Source organism: Spermophilus citellus (assembly GCF_964194105.1).
Source record: "Spermophilus citellus genome assembly, chromosome: 9".
NCBI lineage: Eukaryota > Metazoa > Chordata > Mammalia > Rodentia > Sciuridae > Spermophilus > Spermophilus citellus.
Window position 1 is genome coordinate 120,155,070 of NC_138191.1, and position 20,767 is coordinate 120,175,836.

The 20,767-nt window shown below is 51.2% G+C and overlaps 1 protein-coding gene across 1 annotated transcript in view; it reads left to right on the top strand.

The window, feature by feature from the left end:
* Window positions 1-20,767, top strand: part of SLC9A1 (solute carrier family 9 member A1) — a 56,895-nt gene that overhangs the window by 31,379 nt on the left and 4,749 nt on the right. Inside the window, exons 2-6 of the mRNA XM_081308020.1 lie at window positions 12,154-12,614; window positions 15,261-15,511; window positions 16,763-16,980; window positions 18,183-18,385; window positions 20,559-20,648. Coding sequence (XP_081164146.1) covers window positions 12,154-12,614; window positions 15,261-15,511; window positions 16,763-16,980; window positions 18,183-18,385; window positions 20,559-20,648 — 1,223 coding nt within the window. The remainder of the gene's footprint in view (window positions 1-12,153; window positions 12,615-15,260; window positions 15,512-16,762; window positions 16,981-18,182; window positions 18,386-20,558; window positions 20,649-20,767) is intronic.

Sequence of the window (20,767 nt, forward strand, 5' to 3'; positions counted from 1 at the left end):
TCTATCTGTGGTCTAATGTGACCCCTCACCATAACCTCAGATGGTGATGAGGCAAGAGATAATCATCTATTCATCAGATATCAAGTGTGGGCTTATTGCACACCAGGCACAAGTCTAGGTGCCAGGGACACATCAGTGATGGGGACTGAACCCACCCTCACTCAGCTTGGTTCTTGCTGGGAATCGTCAGCAAGTACTGTCTAGAAGTGATGAGTGCCATAGGAAAGGTAAAGCAGGGTGAGGGAACAGAGAGGGTGAGGAAGACCTCCCTGAGGAGGTGACCTTTGAGTAAGGACTTGAAGAGAGGGAGGGAACCTGGCAAAGAGTGTTTCAGACAGAGGGAACAGCAAATGCAAAGGTCCTGAGGTGGAGTCTCATATATGCTCAAGGAAAAGCAAGAAGGCCAGGAGAGCTGGCGGGGGAATGGGTGGAGATTTAAGTGTGAGGTCGAAGTCTCTAAAAGGGTTCATCCCTCCCTTTCAAAAGTATATCCTACCTCTGAAAAGGTTCATTCTTGGCTGGTGTAGCAAGAGCCTGTGGTCTAGAGCGGATTCAGGAGTGTTATTGCATTGGGTTAGGTGAGTGGTCCCATGACTCAAGTCCAGCCTTAGCAGAGGAGGTGGTAAGGGGGCCGAGTGGGCACACATCTGGAAGGAGGGGCCAGCACGTTTTGTCCATGGTTAGAGTGGAGTGAGAAAGGCAGAAAGGAGTCAGGGTGATTCCAGGGTTGGGGCCTGAGCAACTGAAGGAGGAGCAGGTTTGGGAACAGGTAAATGAGAATCACCTTGGGACTTCACCACCCTGTATGTAGATCCTCCCATGCCCCTCTTTACACCCCTCCAGGAAGTTCCTTATCCTCTTGGTCTATGCCAAACTTTGTCCTCTGAGAGTCACCAAGATGCCCACAATGAGGAGTGGTTGACACCCCTGCTACATCACTGTCCAGACCCTGAAAAACAGGTAATAGACCTCGAAAAACGGATTGAGCTGCAAGGGAAAGAAGGGTCCAGTTGCCTCCCTGAGGTTGCTGATCCTTTTCTCCCACCCAACCAATGCCATCTGAATCTTGTTCTTCTATGCAACCCCCAGCCCTGCCAAATAGCACTTGAGAATCGGATGTTGTGCCAGGCACAGTGACACATGCCTGTAATCCCTGTACCTTGGGAGACCAAGGCAGGAGAATCACAAGTTTGCGACTGACCTTAGCAACTTAGTGAAACCCTGTCTCAAAATGAAAAACAAAAAGGGCTGGGGATGTGGTTCAGTAGTAGAGCATCCTGGGTTCAATCCCCAGGGCCAACCAAAAGAAAAAGAAGAAAGAAAGAAAGAAAAAGAGAAAAGAAAAAATGGGATGTCATCACTGGGGTTTTTTCTATATAGTTGTCCTAGAAATTGGAGGAATTCTTTGTGCTGCTTTTTGCTACCTCTCTATTTCCCACCGTTCTATCCAAATATGATATTTCAAGCAGTTCAAGTTATATGTAATAGATTTAATATGTGTAAGCTAACTGACTTCAAAGGATGCTGGAAACAAGTATTTTGTATGTCTGATTTTGGTTTTCTCCCAAATTCACATTTTGCACACAATACTCTATCCCCCACCCAAAAGAAGAGGAAAAATTAGCTTTCCTGTGGCTGTAAAGTTTCTAGAAATGGACCCTCTCTTCTTTTTCTTCCCCCTGTCTCACAACTCAGGTGTGGGACAAACTGGCATTGGAACTCCCAATATGTCTTGAGAGCATCTCGAGAAGCATGGGCAGGCAATGACAGGCGGGCACAGGAGGGCAAGCCCCAACTAGGAAGCCACACACCAAGGCCACCCATGTTCTTTTCCAGCCCCGGCATTCTGTTTTTACTTCCCCCACACTCCAAGGTTGAAATCTGGGAAGCCCAAAATGGCCCCCTTCGCTGAGAATGTCATTTAGATTTTTCTAATGCCAGTAGTGCCATTGGGTTAGGTGACAGTGGAGATAAACCAGAAGCCAAAATTTTACTGCCAGCGACACAGGCAAGGCCTGCACGGGGCTCCTAGTGGAGGATGTTGGGGTGTGAGAAACCTGCCTCTGCCCCGATGCACTGAGGTCACTGAGTTTTTATGGCTCAGGCAAGGCAGCACCTACAGAGGTGGCTTCGACAGAGGTGGCAGGGGTGGAGAGTGGAAGGACGGGGTCAGCATTGTGTCAGGTGGCTCTGAAACAGTGCTGTGTAGCCCTGGCCGTGCATCCTTGGGGCAAGTAGTGGCCATGCTCTGACCTTCTCCTTGTGTGTCTTAAAACAGGGAGAATAAAAGTACCTACTGAATTAGGGGTGTTGAAAGAAATTAAATGAGATGCTGAGGTCGAGTGCTTAGAGCAGTCTGTGCCCCAAAGAAGCAGTTTGACCATTTACATGTAATTTTTAAAAATATTTTTAAGTTGTTGATGGATCTTTATTTTATTTATTTGTATGTAGTGCTGAGAATCTAACCCAGTGCCTCACACATGCTCCACCACTGAGCCACAACCCCAGCCCACATGTAATTTTTTTTTAATTTTTTAAAATTTTTTTTAAAAGAGAGAGAGAGAGAGAGAGGAGAGAGGAGAGAGAATTTTAATATTTATTTTTTAGTTTTCGGTGGACACAACATCTTTGTTGGTATGTGGTGCTGAGGATCGAACCCGGGCTGCACGCTTGCCAGGCGAGCGCGCTACAGCTTGAGCCACATCCCCAGCCCACCCACATGTAATTTTTAATATTTTTTTAACTGATACAAATTTATCAAAATTATATATATTAGGGGCTGAGGATCTCACTCCATGGGAGAGCACTTGCCTAGCATGTGTGAGGCCCTAGATCTGATCTCCCAACACTGCAAAAAGAGAAAAAAAGAATCATACATTATTAGTGAGGTTATGTGATATTTCAAAATATGTACATTGTATAATGTTTAAATTAGATGAAACATATCTCCTCAAACATATATCATTTCTCTATGGTGAAAACTTCCATTTACACATGATTTTATTATTTAGTTTTTTTTTAATATTTAGTTTTTAGTTGTAGTTGGACACAATACCTTTATTTTATTTATTGTTACATGGCGCTGAGGATCGAACCCAGGGCCTCGCACATGCTATGCAAATGCTCTACCATTGAGCCACAACCCCAGCCCTATTTAGTGTTTTTGTTGTTGTTGTTATTGTTTAATGTGGTGCTGGGGATCCAACCAGGGCCTCACGCATTCTAGGCAAGCGCTCTACCACTGAGCCCCATCCCCAGCCCTATACATGATTTTAAAACTAGAGATGCAGAAAAGTTTGAAACTTAACAGTGTAGATTGGCGTGGAACCTGGGATAATGAGTTTAGGGAAGTGGGGAGAAGCACCAGGAGATGTTTCTCTTACTGAAAAGCACTTATATATGTTGGGGAAATTTTTTTTTTTCAAATGACCATAGGTTCTGTTTAAAAACATCAAAGCAAGCCAGGCGTGATGGCTCACACCTGTAATCCCAGCAACTTGGATGGCTGAAGCCGTTAGATAGAAAGTTCAAGGTCAGCCCCAGTACCACAAAATGAATTGAGAGATAGATAGGCAGATCACCAAAGCAACATATTTCCACTTTGAAAGTCAAACCAGGGCGTATCACATGGTCATTTATCAGGGGCCCAGTCCAGCCCTGAGCATCAGGAGCTAGAGGTCCTACCCCACCTGTCCCAAGTAAAGCCCACTCCCTGAGCTTCCCCTATCCAGGTAACCTTCCTGCTGGCTGCTGGAGCCCTCTCCCTTGCCAGGCACTGTTGCTGCCTGTTGTTATGTCTCCTGTCAACACACGCTGTTTACTGCTGTCCTGGTCCCTGTCCCTCCCTTCCCCCTGTGTGAGTCATCCTCTGCCTCACTGCGGGGGCAGAGAATCTGCCGAGTGGAATTCATTCAATATGGATTCATGGAGAGCCCGGACTTCAAAACATGCTGCTCAGTGTGGAGTGAGATGGAGTGGGGGCTACGAAATGGGTCTTTGAGCCCCAGGGCAGTAGAGCCTCACTGCAGGCTGAGACAGTGGCATTCTTGGTCAGGCTTTGGCCCAGCCCAAAGGTTGTAGGACTTTTGAGTCCTGTAGTGTCTGCCTGCTTCGGGACCATGTGCCAGCAGCTCCCTCTGTCCAGCCTCATTTCCCCGCAGGCTGTAGGCCCCAGCAGCCTCTGGTGGCTTTTGAGGTTCACTCTCTGTTCATTTGCCCACAGTCTTGCCCCATCCTCGAGACCAAGCTTTAGCCCCACATCCTTTAGGAAGTGCCCATCATTCCCTTAAACCACACATCCTGGGTGTCACCCTTGCAGGGCCCAGAGCTGTGTATCGGGTGCCTCACAGACCTGAGAGCTAACAACAGAGCATCCAGTTCCTCAGTTTGGAGGAGCACCAGACTCAGCCTGGAGGTGCAGGGAAGGCTTCCCAGAGGAGGCAACAGCTGACTGTCTTTTGAGAAGAGGACAGAAGTTTAAGATGATGTTTCTCACTGTATGCTCAGAGATGGGGTTGGGAAACTTCTGGTAACTGGAGTAGAAGGGTTGATGGAGACAGGAGGATAAAAAGAGAGGGACTATAAATTGGGAGGGAGCTTGTCCCCACTGCTAAAGTTCTTATCCCTTGGATCTTTGAGCACAATAATCTGTCCTCTGGAACAGCCTCTCTTGCTAAGCCACAGATGACTCCTGGTTGCCTCACTCTGCTTATTGTTCTGGGGCTGCCCAGCCCCCTCTGACCTGCCATGGTGCTTCTGTCCTTCCTTGTCTGTTATCAGCCATCTCTGCCACTTCACAGTGTACAAGGTGCTTCTATGCCCAATGCTTGATTCTCACTTGCTGGCACACAAGAAAAATGGCATGATGATTTGCCCAAAGTCCATAGCTACTGAAGGAAAGAGCCGGGCCTGGAACCTGGCTCTGGCCCCCAGCCCAGCCTTCTTTTCTCCAGGCCTTGGGTGCCCAGCGTTGTTGTTTGTGTGTTCAGGGAGACTTTTAGCTCTTCCCCATCAAGGCCTGATGTTCCTGGAGGGTGGGACCCAGTCTCACTAGCCAAGTAGGACTCCCTGAAATGTGTATTGACATAAGCAAGAAACAGAGGCACTCTCTGGAAGAATGTTGGGAAAGGCACAGAGATTGACTGGGGATGGGGAGCCATTCCTGCCCAGGTACTCGGAACAGATTTATTTATGGCTGTTTCTGAGGGGGAGGCATATTGCAGACTTGAATCTCTTCCTGTTGATCCTGACAGGCTTAGTTTTCACTGCAGCGGCATGGCACGAGGAACTGGCAATTACGAGCCCTGGGTTCTCATTATGACTGCCCTTCCCAGCTAGGGAGCCTTGGGCAAGTCACCTCACCTCTCTGACCCTCAGTTTTCTCACCTGTCACCCGGGGTCAGTGTCTAAGGTGAAACAAGAGGAGGTGTGAAACGGCCCAGCCCAGATTCCTGCCTCAGCATCTCTCCCTCCCCCGTGCTGGAGAGTGTGTCTCACAGAGGGACACAACACGTGCAGTGCTACTGAGTGGCCATTATGGGTTTACATTTTTAAAAAAATGTTATTTGTTGAGTTACTGCTGTGGGCTAGGAGTTCTAATTAAATGATCTCAGTGACACTTCCAGCCACTCTAGAGGTGGGATCATCGTCCCAATTACAGACAGCAAATGAGACCAGACACGTGTCCCAGGTATTGTGCTCAGTGCTTTAAAATAATCCTTTCATCTCATCTTCACGACAGCCCTCATGTTGGGATTTGGCGAAGGCTTGGGGAAGCCAACCTGCCTTCCTGTTTGATTTCTTTCCTTGTTTTTCATTAATTCATCACACATATATCCATTTGCTATGTGATGGCTACTATGTGCTAGGCTTTTTAGAGGATACCAACCCAACCCTTCCCCTGGCCTCCACCCCATGTGTGTGTGTGTGTGTGTGTGTGTGTGTGTGTGTGTGTTATTAGGAACTGAACCCAGAGCCCAGTACAGGATAAGCAAGTGTTCTACCACTGAGTTACATCCCCAGCCCTTTTAAAAATTTTATTTTGAGACAGGGGCTGCTAAGTTTCCCAAATTGACCTTGAATTTGAGATTATCCTCCTTCTTCAGTCCCAAGTAGCTGGGATTATAGGTGTGTGCCAGCATGCCCAACTAACCCTTCTCTTCAGGCAGACTTCTATTGATTCTTCAAAGCCCAATTCAAACAGCCCCTACTCTGGGAACACCACCTACTCTTTCTTTAACAACAACATGCACTCTTGAAAGCACACAGTCATCCCTTTATATCTAACAAATAAGTTTGATCTCAGTCTACAAAGAGTTGATGCCTGCCTACTCCATGCTAGAAGCTGGATACCCAGATAACACTAGAAAGTTTCCACCTTGGGGAGCTTATAGCCCATACAGCAATAGGTCATATTATATTCATGTTATTCTCAGATTTTGAAGAAGATGACCTAGTCACCACTTTTGCTAACATTGAATTGCAATGTTGGTTGGCATTTTTTTTTTACCATTATTATCTCTTCTTGTGCTACAGACACCCTCTGAAGTCAGTTTTTGCACAGGTGGGGAAATTGACTACCAACTAGTTGGTGGCTACACCCTGACTTGGAGCTCAATTTGTTGGAGGTGGGAACACAGGGCAGGATGGCTAATGCCACGTGTCTGTCTCCTCTGCAAGTCTGGCTGGGAACCTGCTGAGGCAGTGGCTGAGTCACTTCCAATCTAGTTTATCTTTCTCCCTGTCTCACAGCTGGGCTTGGTGGAGGAAGAATCAACAGTCTGATAATTCCCACCTGCTTCCCTAAGAGTTGATAGAAAAGACTAACCCCTCCCTGCTCAGTTAACTCTAGAAGCTTCAGGTAGGGTGAGCTTCACAGGTGGAAGAACTGTACCTGGCCCCAAGAGAGGAAGGGGAGAAGGGGGGAGATGTCCCTGGAGAAGGGCTCTTGGAAAGAAATGGCTACCCTGGACTTCTGGGAACCGCTTTGTGTCTCTAGTGCTGGGTGGACACTCCCCTTGGAAACAAAATAAGACTAAATCTAGGGATAATGTAGCGAGTGGCTAAATTAATAAGACTCCAGAGCCAGTCTGACTGGGTTTTGGATGCCAGCAGGCACCTGTGTGATGCTGAGCAGGTTGTTTAACTTTTCTGAGCCTTCATTTCCTCACTTTAAAATTGAGACCTCCTGGAGCGTGAGGAGCTGACGAATTTTAAAAATATCGGTGTGTCCTACTATAAACTGTAGAGTGCTGAGCTTTCATTGTGAGGTATTATCTTTCATTGCTGTAGTTGAGACTGGTTGCTGGGGCAGTTGAAGAGGGAGTTAAAGAAATGGAATCACTGTACAACTAGGAATCCCTTGGGACCTGGCCGAGTTGCAGCCCCAGAGCAGTCCCCAGGCCTGGAAGTAGGGCGGCAGAGCCCCCAGCCTGCACCTCGGTCCCTGATGACCTGGTACTCTGGTGGGCCTCAGAGACCCCTCTTCCCAGAACTCCCTTCTGACTTCCCAGGCCAGGGGAGTGTTGTGGGAAGTGGGATCTGGAGTATCTGGTCACCCTGGCAACTGATAGTGACCTGGGGCAGCCTTGCCTGCTCCACTGTGCCAGTCCAAGCAGATGAGGATGATCTGAGAGATGTAGATAAAACATTTTCCTGGTGAAGGGCAGAGCAGCTACAGAGGGGCCAGGAGCCCCTGCCAACCCAGGTTTGGCGATGTGTCTGCCAGTATGCCCGTGTGTGTGTGTGTGTGTGTGTGTGTGTGTGTGTGTGTGTGTGTTTTCAAACTACCACCTACACTGGATGGAATGAGAAACATTTCCTACCCAGCCTCTTTTCTTCAAGGGGAGGCCAGCCTTGAACTTGACTAAGGGTTTGTCCCAGGGCTGGCTGATGCTGAATTCCACACCTTCTCACCTCCTTGCTCTGGGAGGACAGAATGTCTGGAAGGAGACCGTGTGGCTTTGATGGATCACTGGACTTGGAACGTCACAGCTCTTGTGGTGGAACTGGTCGTGTGACAACAGACAGGTCTCTCACTCTCTTTGAGTCTCCATTTCTCTATCCACGTAATGGAGAATTAAATGAGGTCCGTTCCAGCTCTCATGTCTCTGGATCTGATTCTAACTGCCTCTGCCCAGTCCCAATTCCATCCTGGTGATGTCACCATTGTCATGAGTTTGAGTGTTAGAGAAGTTTTGCCTTATTTCTTGGTCTCCTGGGATCTTGCCTCAATACTGGGCCTTTGTCAGGCTATAGGGACCCCAGCCATTCTCTGTTGCCCCTTCACCATACCTGGAGTCAGCAAGCTTCCTGTGCTTTGAGGAGACTTTTCAGGCGTGCAGAGTGGGAAGATTGGTGGAATCAGGGCCTTGGGAGAAAGCAAGCTAGAACAGGCCCCCATGCGCTCCTCACTTCTCAGAGCCTGAAGGAGCCTCCTCCTCCTGACGGGATCCACTCTCCCCCAGCCCTGGAAGGCTTTCCAGTAATATGCCGCCCATCACGGGCCAGGAGCCAAGAGTGGATCCAGACTTCCCCCGCCGCCTGGCCCTGGCCCTGGCCCTGCCCTAGGCCCAGAGCACTGATGAGGGCCCAGAGCTCTTGCTGGTCCCTGGGAGGCAGGACCAAACAGAAGACTGAGGAGGCTGCTCCAGGAACAGGGCTCCAGCCCCAGTTCCCTGGGAACTGGCTTACGCAGAAGAAAGTGCTGTCTCCTGGTCAGGAGGCCTGGGAGCCAGTCCTGGGTGGCCTAGCAGGAAATGTCCTGCCTCCTCTCAGAGCTCCAGCTCCTCATCTGTCCCATGGGAATGCCAGCTGTCTGTTTACCTGGGTTGGCAGTCCTATGGCCTGGAAAAGCATGGCTATCTCCATGAGCTTCCTATGAGGTGCAGAGCCTGAGGAGCCGCTGCACTGTCCCAAGTGCCCAGCCCAGCCCAGTTCAGAAAGAATACTGGTGCTTCAGCAGAGGGCTAATTAGCGTTTAGCTCCAGGGCTGAGATACCGAAGCTGGGGTGGTGCTCCTCCTGCAGACATCAGGAAGCCACCCTACCTCACGGAGCCCACTTTGTCCTCTGCAAAATGGGGACAGTACCTACTCCACAAAGCTGTTGTGAGAGCCAAGTGGAATGGCACTTGCCAAGCTGGGTTGTAGGACGCTTCCAGGAACATGAGCATCCCTGTGTTTCTGCTCTTGGCTCCCTTTACACGCCTTCTCGACCCCAGGCCGGAGCTGTGGGCTTCCAGCTCACTCTCTGGTATTTCCTAGGCCAGGAAAGCTCTGTGGATTGGACCTATGGATGGCCCAGGGGTGAGAGGCATTTTCTGAGCTTTTTTTGCTAGGCGGAGTTAGAAGCTGTCATCTGCCCGTCCTGGGCTGTCTCTTTAGACTCTATCTCCTCCTGAGGCAGCTGTAGGTTCCCCTTCTAGGGCTAAGCCTGGGAGACTTGAGGAGGGTCAGCTGGCTGGAGCAGGACTTCTGGCCTGGGAAAGCTGGTCTCTGGCCTGTGCCTGCAGGAACTACTCCCCTAAGCCCCATATCAGTCAGCTTTCTGTCATTATAATGAAATACCTGAGATAATCAACTTATAAAGAGAAAATGTTTGTTTTGACTCACAGTTTTGGAGGTTTTAGTCCATGATTGATTGGCCCTTGCTTTAGGCCTGTGACATTATGGCAGGAACACATGGCAGAGAAAAACCACTTCGATCACCAGCCAGGGAATAGAAAACAAGGAGAGGACTGGGGGTTCCACAGTCCCCTTTGGGGCAGACCCCCATGACCTAGGCTTCCTCTGGGCCCTACCTCTTAAAGATTTCTCCACCTCTCAATAGTGCCACCCTTTAAAACATGGGCCTTTGAGGGACATTTAAGATCCGACTGTAGCAACCCCCAGGCCTTCCTGTCTCCCCTCGAGGGCAGCACAGGTTGTGGGTAGGGTGCCATGGTCCTCCACTACTTCTGCTGGGGCTCTCTGGCCTCAGTGGGTGCTGGGGTGAGAGGAACTGGGTGAATTGCATTGAAAGTTATGAGAGAAGAAAGTGCCAGGGAAAGGCTCTTGCCCTGACCTGGGCAGCCAGGGTGGTCAGAGAACGCTTTCTGGCAGAGAAGTCACCAGCACATGGTGCCAGCCACATAGGAGGGGTGGAGGTGCAGGAATGGTGTCTAGAGAGAGGAAATAAACTCGGCAGAGGTCTCAGGCAAAAGAGAATGTGGCTATTCGGGCCAATGACAAGGACTTTGGCGAGGCTGAAACATAAGGTTGACTGTGGGGAGAAGGAAGGGGACCCAGGGCAAGACGGGTCGGCAGAGGCAGTGCTGAGCATTTGGGCTTTATCCTGTACAGCAAGACAGACTGGGACCAGCGTGACCTAGCCCTCCCCTGTCAGCTGGCTGAACTCTGGGTGTTATCAGTGGACTTTAAAGACTGGGGGACTTTCAACACAAAAGATGACTTTTGATTAGGTCTGTTTTGAAATGAAGAAAATGCACAAGGTAGTTTTGAGGTCCCCTCCCAACCTAGGATGGAGACATATCTTTTCCTGGCACATTCTGAGTGTCTCCTGGGAACTTGGCACCATGCTGGGGTGCTGGGCCTGCGTAGTGTTTTCAGTTGAGCCTTGACTTGTGGCTGTGTTAGCATTACCCGCTCAGTGACTGAGAGGAGCAGGGACTTCAATTCCCCCTCCTTCCCAAGGAACTCAGGGCAGTGAGAACAGAGGCCTGGGTAGACAGGTTCTCTGAAATCATGTGGGTATGTCTCAGCCCTCTGCATTTTCAAATCAGCAGATATTTGTTCAACATCTACTGTGTCCTCAGTCCTGGGCAAATAATTATGAGCAGATAGGAAATCTGCCTGCTCAGAGGTTCCTCCTGGCTATGAAGGGGAGGGAGTGAGCTTTCTTCTTGAGCACAGGGTCATACCCTCAGTTGACCAAGCGGGCCCTGGGGGTTAGAGGACCCTACATGCAGATGGATGCCCAGGTCTTCTTCACCCACCACCCTACCCCAAAACAAAACAGTCAAATAAAACCAAATAACTCAGGGAATTTGGAGCTCTGGACAAACCTGGCATTGAGAGAAAGGCCCTTTCTGGTGGGGATTTTTACTACCTCTGAGACCTGGGTTTGGACCCCAAGATGGACCACAAAAGAGTAGCATGTGCTGCCAGGACCAGCTTGGGGGAATGGTTGGTGGGTCCTGGGCAAAGGGACATATGGAATCTTCATGGGACAGAAGGCTAGGAGAGCTTGAATTTCAGAAATATAGTTTGATGGGAGCCTGGGGGTCACACCTGGATTCCCTCTTGGTTCTGCTACTTATTTGCCCTGTGACTTTGAGCAAATCCCTTCTTCTTTCTGAGCCTCAGCTCTCCCATCTTTAGAATGGGTAGGATTGGGCTTTAGAATAGTGACTCATAGATTAATCTCACAAGCTGAAACTAACCGATCCCTGCTGACTTCTTGGAGCCTGTCTCCAGCTGTCACCTGGCCTTCCAAGGACATGCCTGCCTCCTGCAAGGCTGGGATGGGAACTCACTGCATGTGCTCTGTGGGTTTGCAGACCCCAGGCTGCAATGTCCCTGAGTTCCTTCCTGCACCAAAGTTCTTTGATTCTTCTGTGCTTTTTTTCTGTCTCCTATGTGCCACTTCACCCTCTATTGTTTGCCTTTGGCTTAAATATCTCCATGACAGAACTTGCCACCTTCCCTCAGACAGAATTGTTAGATTGCTATTCTTTGTGTGAAGCTCATGTCTGTCTGCCTCTCCGTCTGGAAAGATGCCCTGGGTTCAGGAGGAGTTTATGGCCTTAGATACAGGGCACCTTAGTAATCAATTTATTGTTACTGCCTTCTGGAGGCATGCAGAATTTCTGCTTTCTAATATTATATGTCAGTGACAGAGAAAGCTTGGGAATATCCTCTGAGAAAAGCACTTTAAAAACATGGTCACTGCTTTTATACTGCAACCCTGTGAAGCTGGTATTGTCCCTTCCATCCTACAGGCCAGGAAGCCGAGGCTCAGAGTTAACAGAGCGGCCTTCTGAGACCAAGCCTGAGCACCTCTCGCCAGCTGCCCTCCTGGTCCCCAGCCCTGTCCCCAACCTTCTGTTCTGGCTCCCCCGAAAGCCCACGGCCTCCCGTTCTCTCGCCCCCCGCAGGTTTCCATGTGATCCCCACCATCTCCAGCATCGTCCCAGAGAGCTGCCTGCTGATCGTGGTGGGGCTGCTGGTGGGGGGCCTGATCAAGGGTGTGGGCGAGACGCCCCCCTTCCTGCAGTCAGACGTCTTCTTCCTCTTCCTGCTGCCGCCCATCATCCTGGACGCGGGCTACTTCCTGCCACTGCGGCAGTTCACAGAGAACCTGGGCACCATCCTGATCTTCGCCGTGGTGGGCACGCTGTGGAACGCCTTCTTCCTGGGCGGCCTCATGTACGCCGTGTGCCTAGTGGGCGGCGAGCAGATCAACAACATTGGCCTCCTCGACACCCTGCTCTTCGGCAGCATCATCTCAGCCGTGGACCCAGTGGCCGTGCTGGCCGTCTTCGAGGAGATCCACATCAATGAGCTGCTGCACATCCTTGTCTTCGGGGAGTCCCTGCTCAATGACGCCGTCACTGTGGTGAGGGGGCCAGGGGCGCTGCACACAGGGCACAGGCCCCAATCCAGGTCCAGGAGCCTGTCCCTCTCCCGCCCACTAAAACCAATGCTAAAAACAGCCAAGTCACTTGGTGCTTGCTGTGTATCAGGCGCCATGCTGAGCACTTTGACAGGGATCCTCTCATTTCATCCTCAGGACAACCTGAGGAGAGCCGTACCGTTCTCATTTTACAGAGGAAGAAACAGCCTCAAAGAAGTTAAATAGCTTGCTAGAATGTCATAGAACCAGTTTGTGCTTGAACCAGGTCTGTCACACTCCAGATTTCTTGCTTTATGAGGTCAACGTGCTCCCTCCTTATAGTTTGATGTGATCTTGGCTAAAGTGCTTGTCCTCCTTGTGCCTCAGGTTCCTCTTTACGCCCCATTTCATCTCCGAGGGGCCTTTCAGCTCTTACATAGGCTACTTAAGTTAGAATTTGTTATGTGCAAAGTTTTGGGGTAGAGATTGTGGAAAAGGGTCAAACCTGCAGAAGATGATAAGTGAAATGGATTAGCCACTTGCTTGCTATGTGTCCTTAAGCAAATGACACTACCTCTCTGGACCTCACCTTAGATAGAAGAAAAGTGATTTTCTCCCAGGGTCTAGTGAGGACAGGCACCCAACTCAGGAACTTCACACACACTCCCAGCTAGTTTCCTCACACCCAGTTAGTTTCCTCAGGAAACAGGTATGTGTGTGCACACATTCATGATCCCCTCCTAAGCTGGACCCCTCAAAGAGGAACTGCTCATATAGGAAAACACACACACACTCCCTGTGCCCCCAGCCTCTCAGGAAGCAACACCGCAGATGGTGATAGTAGAGGTCCAAGTGCTGCCTGTGTAGATATGTACTGCCTCTTCTGATCTGCACAGTAACTCCATGAGATTGGCACTATTATTATCCCAGTTTTTCGAGATGAAGAACCAGGCACTGAGAGGTCACATTCACTGATAAGTGATGCAGCCAGGGCTCATGTCTGCACAGTCTAGTGCAGAGCCCAAGCATGGAACTCTGCCCCTCTGCCTTTCTGTGTGCCACTAACAGTAGTACCAGACCAGCAAGGAGGACCTTGCCCTCTATGCCTCGCCCCTTTGTTCCAGGTGGTAGACCATGAGGACCCTAGTCCCTGTAGCCCTGTAGTCCCTACAGGCCAGGAGTGAGCTGAGGTAGCCCAGGGCTAGGGTGCACCTGCTGACAAGCCTATCTGCTGCTGGTGCCCACCCTGTCTCCCAGACAGCAGTGGTCCAAGCAGCAAGAGACCTGGCCAGTACCCAACCTGTGTCCTTCTTTCTCTGGGCATGAGTGTGTGTGTCCTGTTTCCCAGACAATAAGGCTGCTCCTGAGCTGCCTGGCATCAGATCTGTGTCCTTGTGCAGGTCACTCCCCATGTCCCACATCTTCTGCCTCCAGACACTGTGCAGGTGCTGAGAGCTTTGGAGAGTTCCCTCTCATGGATTCCCAGGCCCTGTACCCCTTCCCACCAGGCCTGTAAACTCTCTAGCTGGTTCCTGGCAGCACCATCTAGAACTGGTAGAACCGGGCTCATGTGGGCCTGGGAGCCTCTGTGCCAGCCCCTAGGAAAGTGAAACTTCAAAGCTGAACCTCCTGGGGAGGCATCAGCCTACAGCCATCAAGGAAGGAGTCCTGGGCCCAGTCCTGCGGCTCCTGGGCTGGGGCCCTCTGGCCTGTTGTTTCACCTCTGAGCCTCAAGTTTCATTCCTTGGCATGCCTCCTCAGAAGTTGTTGAGTGTCCTCTAGGATAAAGACTGTTCAAAGGACTTTATAGTGTATGAAGTGCCATTTACACATCCAACAGTAGTGTCAGAGGCCATCTATTTCCCTGATGCCTTAGAGAATCTCCAATTCCACAGCATCTGAACCTGGGGAGCTTGTTAATAGAGATTTCTCAGTCTTGCCCAGAATGTCCAAGTCAGGTGTGGCCTGGCCAGGTATCTATTCGGAGGTTGAGAAATCTATTCTGAGCCACCACAGTGGCACATGCCTGACATTTCAGCGACTCAGAAGGCTGAAGCCAGGAGGATCATCAGTTTGAGGCCAACCTCAGAAACTTAGCAAGATCCTGTCTCAATATAAAAAGGATGTATTGAGTGTAAAGTACCCTTGGGTTCAATCCCCACTGCCGAAAAGAAAAGAAATCCTGTCCCCTGCTTTGCCCTAAAAGGGACACTGAAATCCAGAGAGAAGTGTGATTTGTGCAAGGTCAAACAGTGAGGGAGAAGGTGTAACCAGACCAGTGGCCACTAACACTACCTGTGAACTGGCACTTCTCAGCACTTACCCTTACTAACCTACTAAATCCTCATGGCTGCCCATTTCAAGCTCATTTTATAGATGGGAAACTAAAGCTCAGGGAGATGGAGGGCTGGGCCTGTGCACACAGCGAGGGAGCAGCAGGGCCGTTTGATTGGCTCTGGCTCAGAACCAGCGTTAGCATGCTGTGGGCCCCTCTGGCCCCTAGTCATGGTTGGCACTAGGGTTTCTCTGCTACCACGTGGCTTCTTGTGGCCATGGTCCACTCAAGGGATGGAATCACCCCGGGTGGACCCCCAGGGAGCCGTGGGCCCACCCTGCTCTCCTGCCCACCAGCCTGCACGTCCTCCCCAGGTCCTGTATCACCTCTTTGAGGAGTTTGCCAACTATGACCACGTGGGCATTGTGGACATCGTCCTCGGCTTCCTGAGCTTCTTCGTGGTGGCCCTGGGCGGGGTGTTTGTGGGCGTGGTCTACGGGGTCATCGCAGCCTTCACCTCCCGATTCACCTCCCACATCCGGGTCATCGAGCCGCTCTTCGTCTTCCTCTACAGCTATATGGCCTACCTGTCAGCCGAGCTCTTCCACCTGTCCGGGATCATGGCGTGAGTCTGGGCACAGCAGGCTGTGAGCTTGATAGGCAAGGTCACCAGTGTGCAGGGTCATGAGGGAGCTCCCCAGGACTCGGCCTCCAGCCTCCAGGCATGAGACACAAGCTCCAGGCTCCAGGACTGCTTGCTTGGTAGCCGTTTAAATGACCAAGGTCATCAGAGGCTTCCTAGAAGAAGAGCACTTCTGTGGGCTCTGTGGGATTCCGGAAGCTGGAGAGGGCATTCCTGACTGGAAGTAGATGAGGCAGGAGCAGCCTGTGTTCCAGTTAACCCAGGGTTCAGGAGCGCAGACCCGGGCTGCCCTCGGGAGCACTGAGCCCAAACTCCTGGAATGTCTCGGCCCTCCGCTTCCTCCCTGTGTCTTCAAAGGGAGTCCCATAGTTGGAGCTGGACACAGGCTCTCATGCACCCCTCCCCTCAGTGGCCCCAGTAAGGGGCTTACCAGGCCTGAGTGGTGGAGGTCCGGATGCCTCCATGTTGAAGGAGGGAACGAGCTGTGGAGAGGCGGTGAGGAGCAGAGGGGTTCCCTGGGAGAAAAGCAGAAGTAGCTCGGTGGTGCCCGTCTGGAGTTCCAACAACTCAGGAGCCTGAGGCAGGAGGAGCACAAGTTCCAGACCAACCTCAGCAACTTTGTGAGACACTAAGAATTTAGCGTGACCCTGTCTCCAAACAAAAAAAGGGTTGGGGATGCAGATCCGTGGTTAAATGACCCTGGGTTCAAGCCCTGGTACAAAAAGAAAAAAGGAAATGCAGAGGCCTAGTTGAACAGGGAGATTCAGGGTGGTAGGGAGGAGGCCTGGGCAGCAGGAGCAGAGCCCACTTCGGTTACTGGGCCTGGAGGACTCAGGTTACTGCTAGAACAAAGCTCCCTGTGGGGACCCCATGCATTGAGAGGAGGGGGACAGGTCACAGTTGGGAGTTAACCCAAGATACCATGGAGTGTGTTGGTGACTCTCCTTGGGCAGAAGGTGCAGGTTTTGGAGTTGGACAGACCCTAGTGTGCATCTCAGCCCTGCTGCTTGCCACAGCGTGACCATGGGCAGGGGAGTCGTATCCCTCATCTGAAAAATGCAAGAGTGTACCCAGCCCTGTGGGTTCATGCGGGGATTGAATGCGAACAGTCGTGCAAGGCCTGGCCCTGATCGTTGCTGAGTAAACAGGCATCTGTTCGTCCTGGTGCCCTAGGCCACAGAGGGCGCTGAGAAGGTGCGGCTCACCCTGAACCCCGCTCTCCCCCCACCCTAGACTCATCGCCTCTGGAGTGGTGATGCGCCCCTATGTGGAGGCCAACATCTCCCACAAGTCCCACACCACCATTAAGTATTTCCTGAAGATGTGGAGCAGCGTCAGTGAGACCCTCATCTTCATCTTCCTCGGAGTCTCCACTGTGGCCGGCTCCCACCACTGGAACTGGACCTTCGTCATCAGCACCCTGCTCTTCTGCCTCATCGCCCGGGTGCTGGGTGAGGGATGGGCCCAGGCCATGGGAGGAATGAGTGTGTGTGTGTGGTGTATCGTGTGGAGGGGCCAGGCCCTGGGGTTCAGTGGGGGGAGAGTGTGTGTGTGTGTGTGTGTGTGTGTGTGTGTTCATAGGGACTGGGCTGTGGGGGGTGTTGTGTGAAGGAGCTGGGCTGTGGTTTATGGGGTGTGTGTGTTATTTTTATGTGTATGTGTGTCAATAGGGACTGGGCTGTGGTGGTGGGGTGCAGAGTGTGGAGGGTGTGTGTGTGTGTGTGTGTGTGTGTGTGTGTGTTGGAGGGGCTCCAGGTGGCTCCTGGCTTCTCCCATTCCTTTTCTTCAATGTCAATGCCACAATGGGCCCAGGCTCACAGTGAGTGAATGACTCCTGGAAATAGAGTCACTGTGTGTCAGAGCGAGGGGTCTTTGAGACTCTGACTCTGAGCCTTTTGGTTTTCTAAGGAGGATCTGAGGCCCTCAGACCCAGGTCTGTGACTCTGGGCCAAGTGTTGGGTCGGCACAGCATGGATGTCATAAGAACTTGCAGAGCTGTCTGCTGCTCCCCAGCCTTGTGCTGCCAGAACCAGGTCACCTGTGGGGACCAGGGCTTGAGTTCTTGGGTTCCACTCCCATGGGCCAAATGTGCCTTACCTCTGTGGCTAGGCCACTCCCCTCTCTGGACCTCACTTACCTCCCTTGAAATAAGGGCTGGGGCTGTGTGCCCGAGCCTGGCTGGGTGTTGCATTGACTTGGGTTCTGTTTTAAATCCCTGTTGTTCCTGATCTTCATTCTCCAGGAATTCTAGTTCTATGGACTGAGGTTAGACCCCGTCTGCATTTTAAAATAATACTTTATTATGGTCAAATACATAGAAAAGTAGGGAGAATCGGATAATGATTCCCACTGTGCCCTTCATACTCAACAAGTATCAACTTGTGACCAGCCTTGTTTCATCTTTTCCCTCTCCCGCTCCTGACCTCCAGCCACTGGAGGCCTCTGTGTTGTCTCCAAACCACACCCAGCTGGAAACCCCCTGAAGGATCCAGCTCTTGGATTGAGGGATTTGGAGCGGCCTGGGCTGAGGGACCCAGGAAATGAGTGGGCTGGGTGGCTTAGTGGTAGAGGCTTCCTGGGTAAGCACTGAAGTCCCTGGTGCAGGGCCAGGGGGTGCTGGGGATACCCTGACCCCTCTCCCCTTCCCTGGCAGGCGTGCTGGGCCTGACCTGGTTCATCAACAAATTCCGCATCGTGAAGCTGACCCCCAAGGACCAGTTCATCATTGCCTACGGGGGCCTGCGAGGGGCCATTGCCTTCTCCCTGGGTTACCTCCTGGACAAGAAGCACTTCCCCATGTGTGACCTGTTCCTCACTGCCATCATCACCGTCATCTTCTTCACTGTCTTTGTGCAGGTGCTGAGCAGGCCCAGCCTTGGGGACCCTGACTTTCCTCTGGGAAGAGGAAAGTGTGTTACTCAACATGGGGCCGCGGGTTCCAGTCCAGGCTTCAACATTAACTTGCCATGTGGCCTTGGGCAAGCCACTGCCCCTTTGGGGCCTTAGTTTCCTCAGTTGCAAGGTGAAAACTGTGACATGAGTCATTGAGAAGTGACTAATCAGAATGTAAGGTGTACAGAGAGCTGCCTCCTGCACTGAGGGACTTGACGGGGTGGGGGTCAAGTCAGCAGGCCCAGGTTGAATTCTACCCCCAGCCCATCGCCAGCCTTCAGCGAGTTAGTATCTTGGAATCTTAGTTTCTGCAGCTATAAAGTGGGAAAAGCAGCATAGCACAGGCAACTGGAGGAAGCCTGGAGTCAACTCTGGTTCTGCTGCTGTGGGACCCTGGGAAAGACCCTCCCATCTCTGTCTCATTTCCCCACTTGTGATGTGAAGGGTCTAGGCTAGAAGTTCCCCAAGAATCCTTCCATTGTGCTGGTTAGGGTTTCTTTCCTTCTTTCCTTTCTTTCCTTCTTCTTTTTTTTTTTTTTTTTTTTTTTGTACTGGGCCCTTTTAATTATTTATTCAGAGACAGGTTCTCACTAAGTTGCTTAGGGTCTCAAAATTGCTGAGTCTGGCTTTTGAACTTGCAATCCTCCTGTCTCAGCCTGCAGAGCTGCAGGGATTACAGGCGGCCCCCACTGTGCCAAACCTGTTAGGGGTTTCTGTATACTTCAGTGACAGTCCCCAGGAAGCCCAGCCTGGGATAGTGCACATTGCTTCATAACTCTTGAGTGGCCTTGAGCAGGTGAGATGCTGTCTGGGCCTCCATTTCTTTGCCATCCCTCCTATCTTTCCTGGGCACTGATCTTTGAAGTGCTAGATGGGACACATCTCTGTCTTCTCAAGAGAAAAAATTACAGGGGAAACCAGGGGCTGGGTATATTTTCTGTCCTTTAAAAAGCAAGAGGGGCTGGGTGTGGTGTTACATGTCTATAACCCCAGTTACTTGGGAGGCTGAGGCAGGAGGATCCTAGGTGCCAGACCAGTCTGGGTAACTTACCAAGAACCTGCCTCAAAATAAAAAGGGGTGGGATGTAACTCAGAGGTAGAGCACTTGCCTGTCCCAGAGTTCAAACTCCAGCACCAAACAAATACACACACACACACGCAAGGGAATTGCCTCTTTTGTGCTCTTACCCTGCTTCTATCACTAAAGTATTGTTTCATCTTGACTTTGTAGTTGTATATGCTAATGGTGTTCCAAGCCTGTTTTCACTGAAGGCCACATTGGGGTGAAGACCCTTCTTGGAGCCATCCTACTGGAGTTGTTATTTTGTTTTTTAGATCTTTTCTTAGTTGTGATGGACACAATCTCTCTCTCTCTCTCTCCTCTCTCTCTCTCTCTCTCTCTCTCTCCTCTCTCCTCTCTCCTCTCTCCTCTCTCCTCTCTCCTCTCTCCTCTCTCCTCTCTCCTCTCTCCTCTCTCTCTCCTCTCTCCCTGAACCCAGTGCTTCACACGTGCTAGGCAAGCGCTTTGCCATGAGCCACAGTCCCAGCCCCCTGCTGGAGTTTTCTTGGCTATATTGCTTCAGTAGGATATCGGGAAGTTGCTTATTCTCTTTTGAGCCTCAGTTTCTTTATTTGTAAAATGGAGGCAGGGGAAAGGATTGTTGTCCCCTTAGGCTATTATAGGTATTGAAGAGCTAATGCTTAGGATACATAGTCACCAGGCAAGTGTGCAGTGCAGATAGCCACTGCTATTATTTCTAGGTCCTCCCAGTAGCCTGTGAGGGTGGCAGAGCACAGGCAGTTCCCCCTATATGCCATCCCTCACTCCTTGGGTTGCAGAGCAAGTCTGGTGGAGCCCACATTTGAACCCAGGCCCCAGCTAGATGACCAGTCATTTGGCTGTGGGCTGCCAGACCTCTGGCTATGTCTCCTGGAAGCAACAGGCCTCAAGGACCCACCTTTATCTAAGTGCTGGGGTGGAGGTGGGAAATCCTAACACCCTGGGTCCTGGGAGACTGAGGACCTACCTCAGAGCAGAGACATCCTTATCTCAGGGAGGCTGGGGGAGGTGGGATGCTCCACAGCCCCCTGCCAGGATAGCAGAACTGGAGTGTGTGATACCCACCTGCCTCCCTAGGGCATGACCATTCGGCCCCTGGTAGACCTGTTGGCTGTGAAGAAAAAGCAAGAAACGAAGCGCTCCATTAATGAAGAGATTCACACACAGGTACCAGAAGCTGGGGCTGGACTCTGGGTTGCAGGAGGAAGCTCAAGGAGCTGGGGAGCAGCCCACTGCCCTCACCTCTTCCTCCCTTATCCCAGTACTGGAGTGATCCAGCAGCCCTT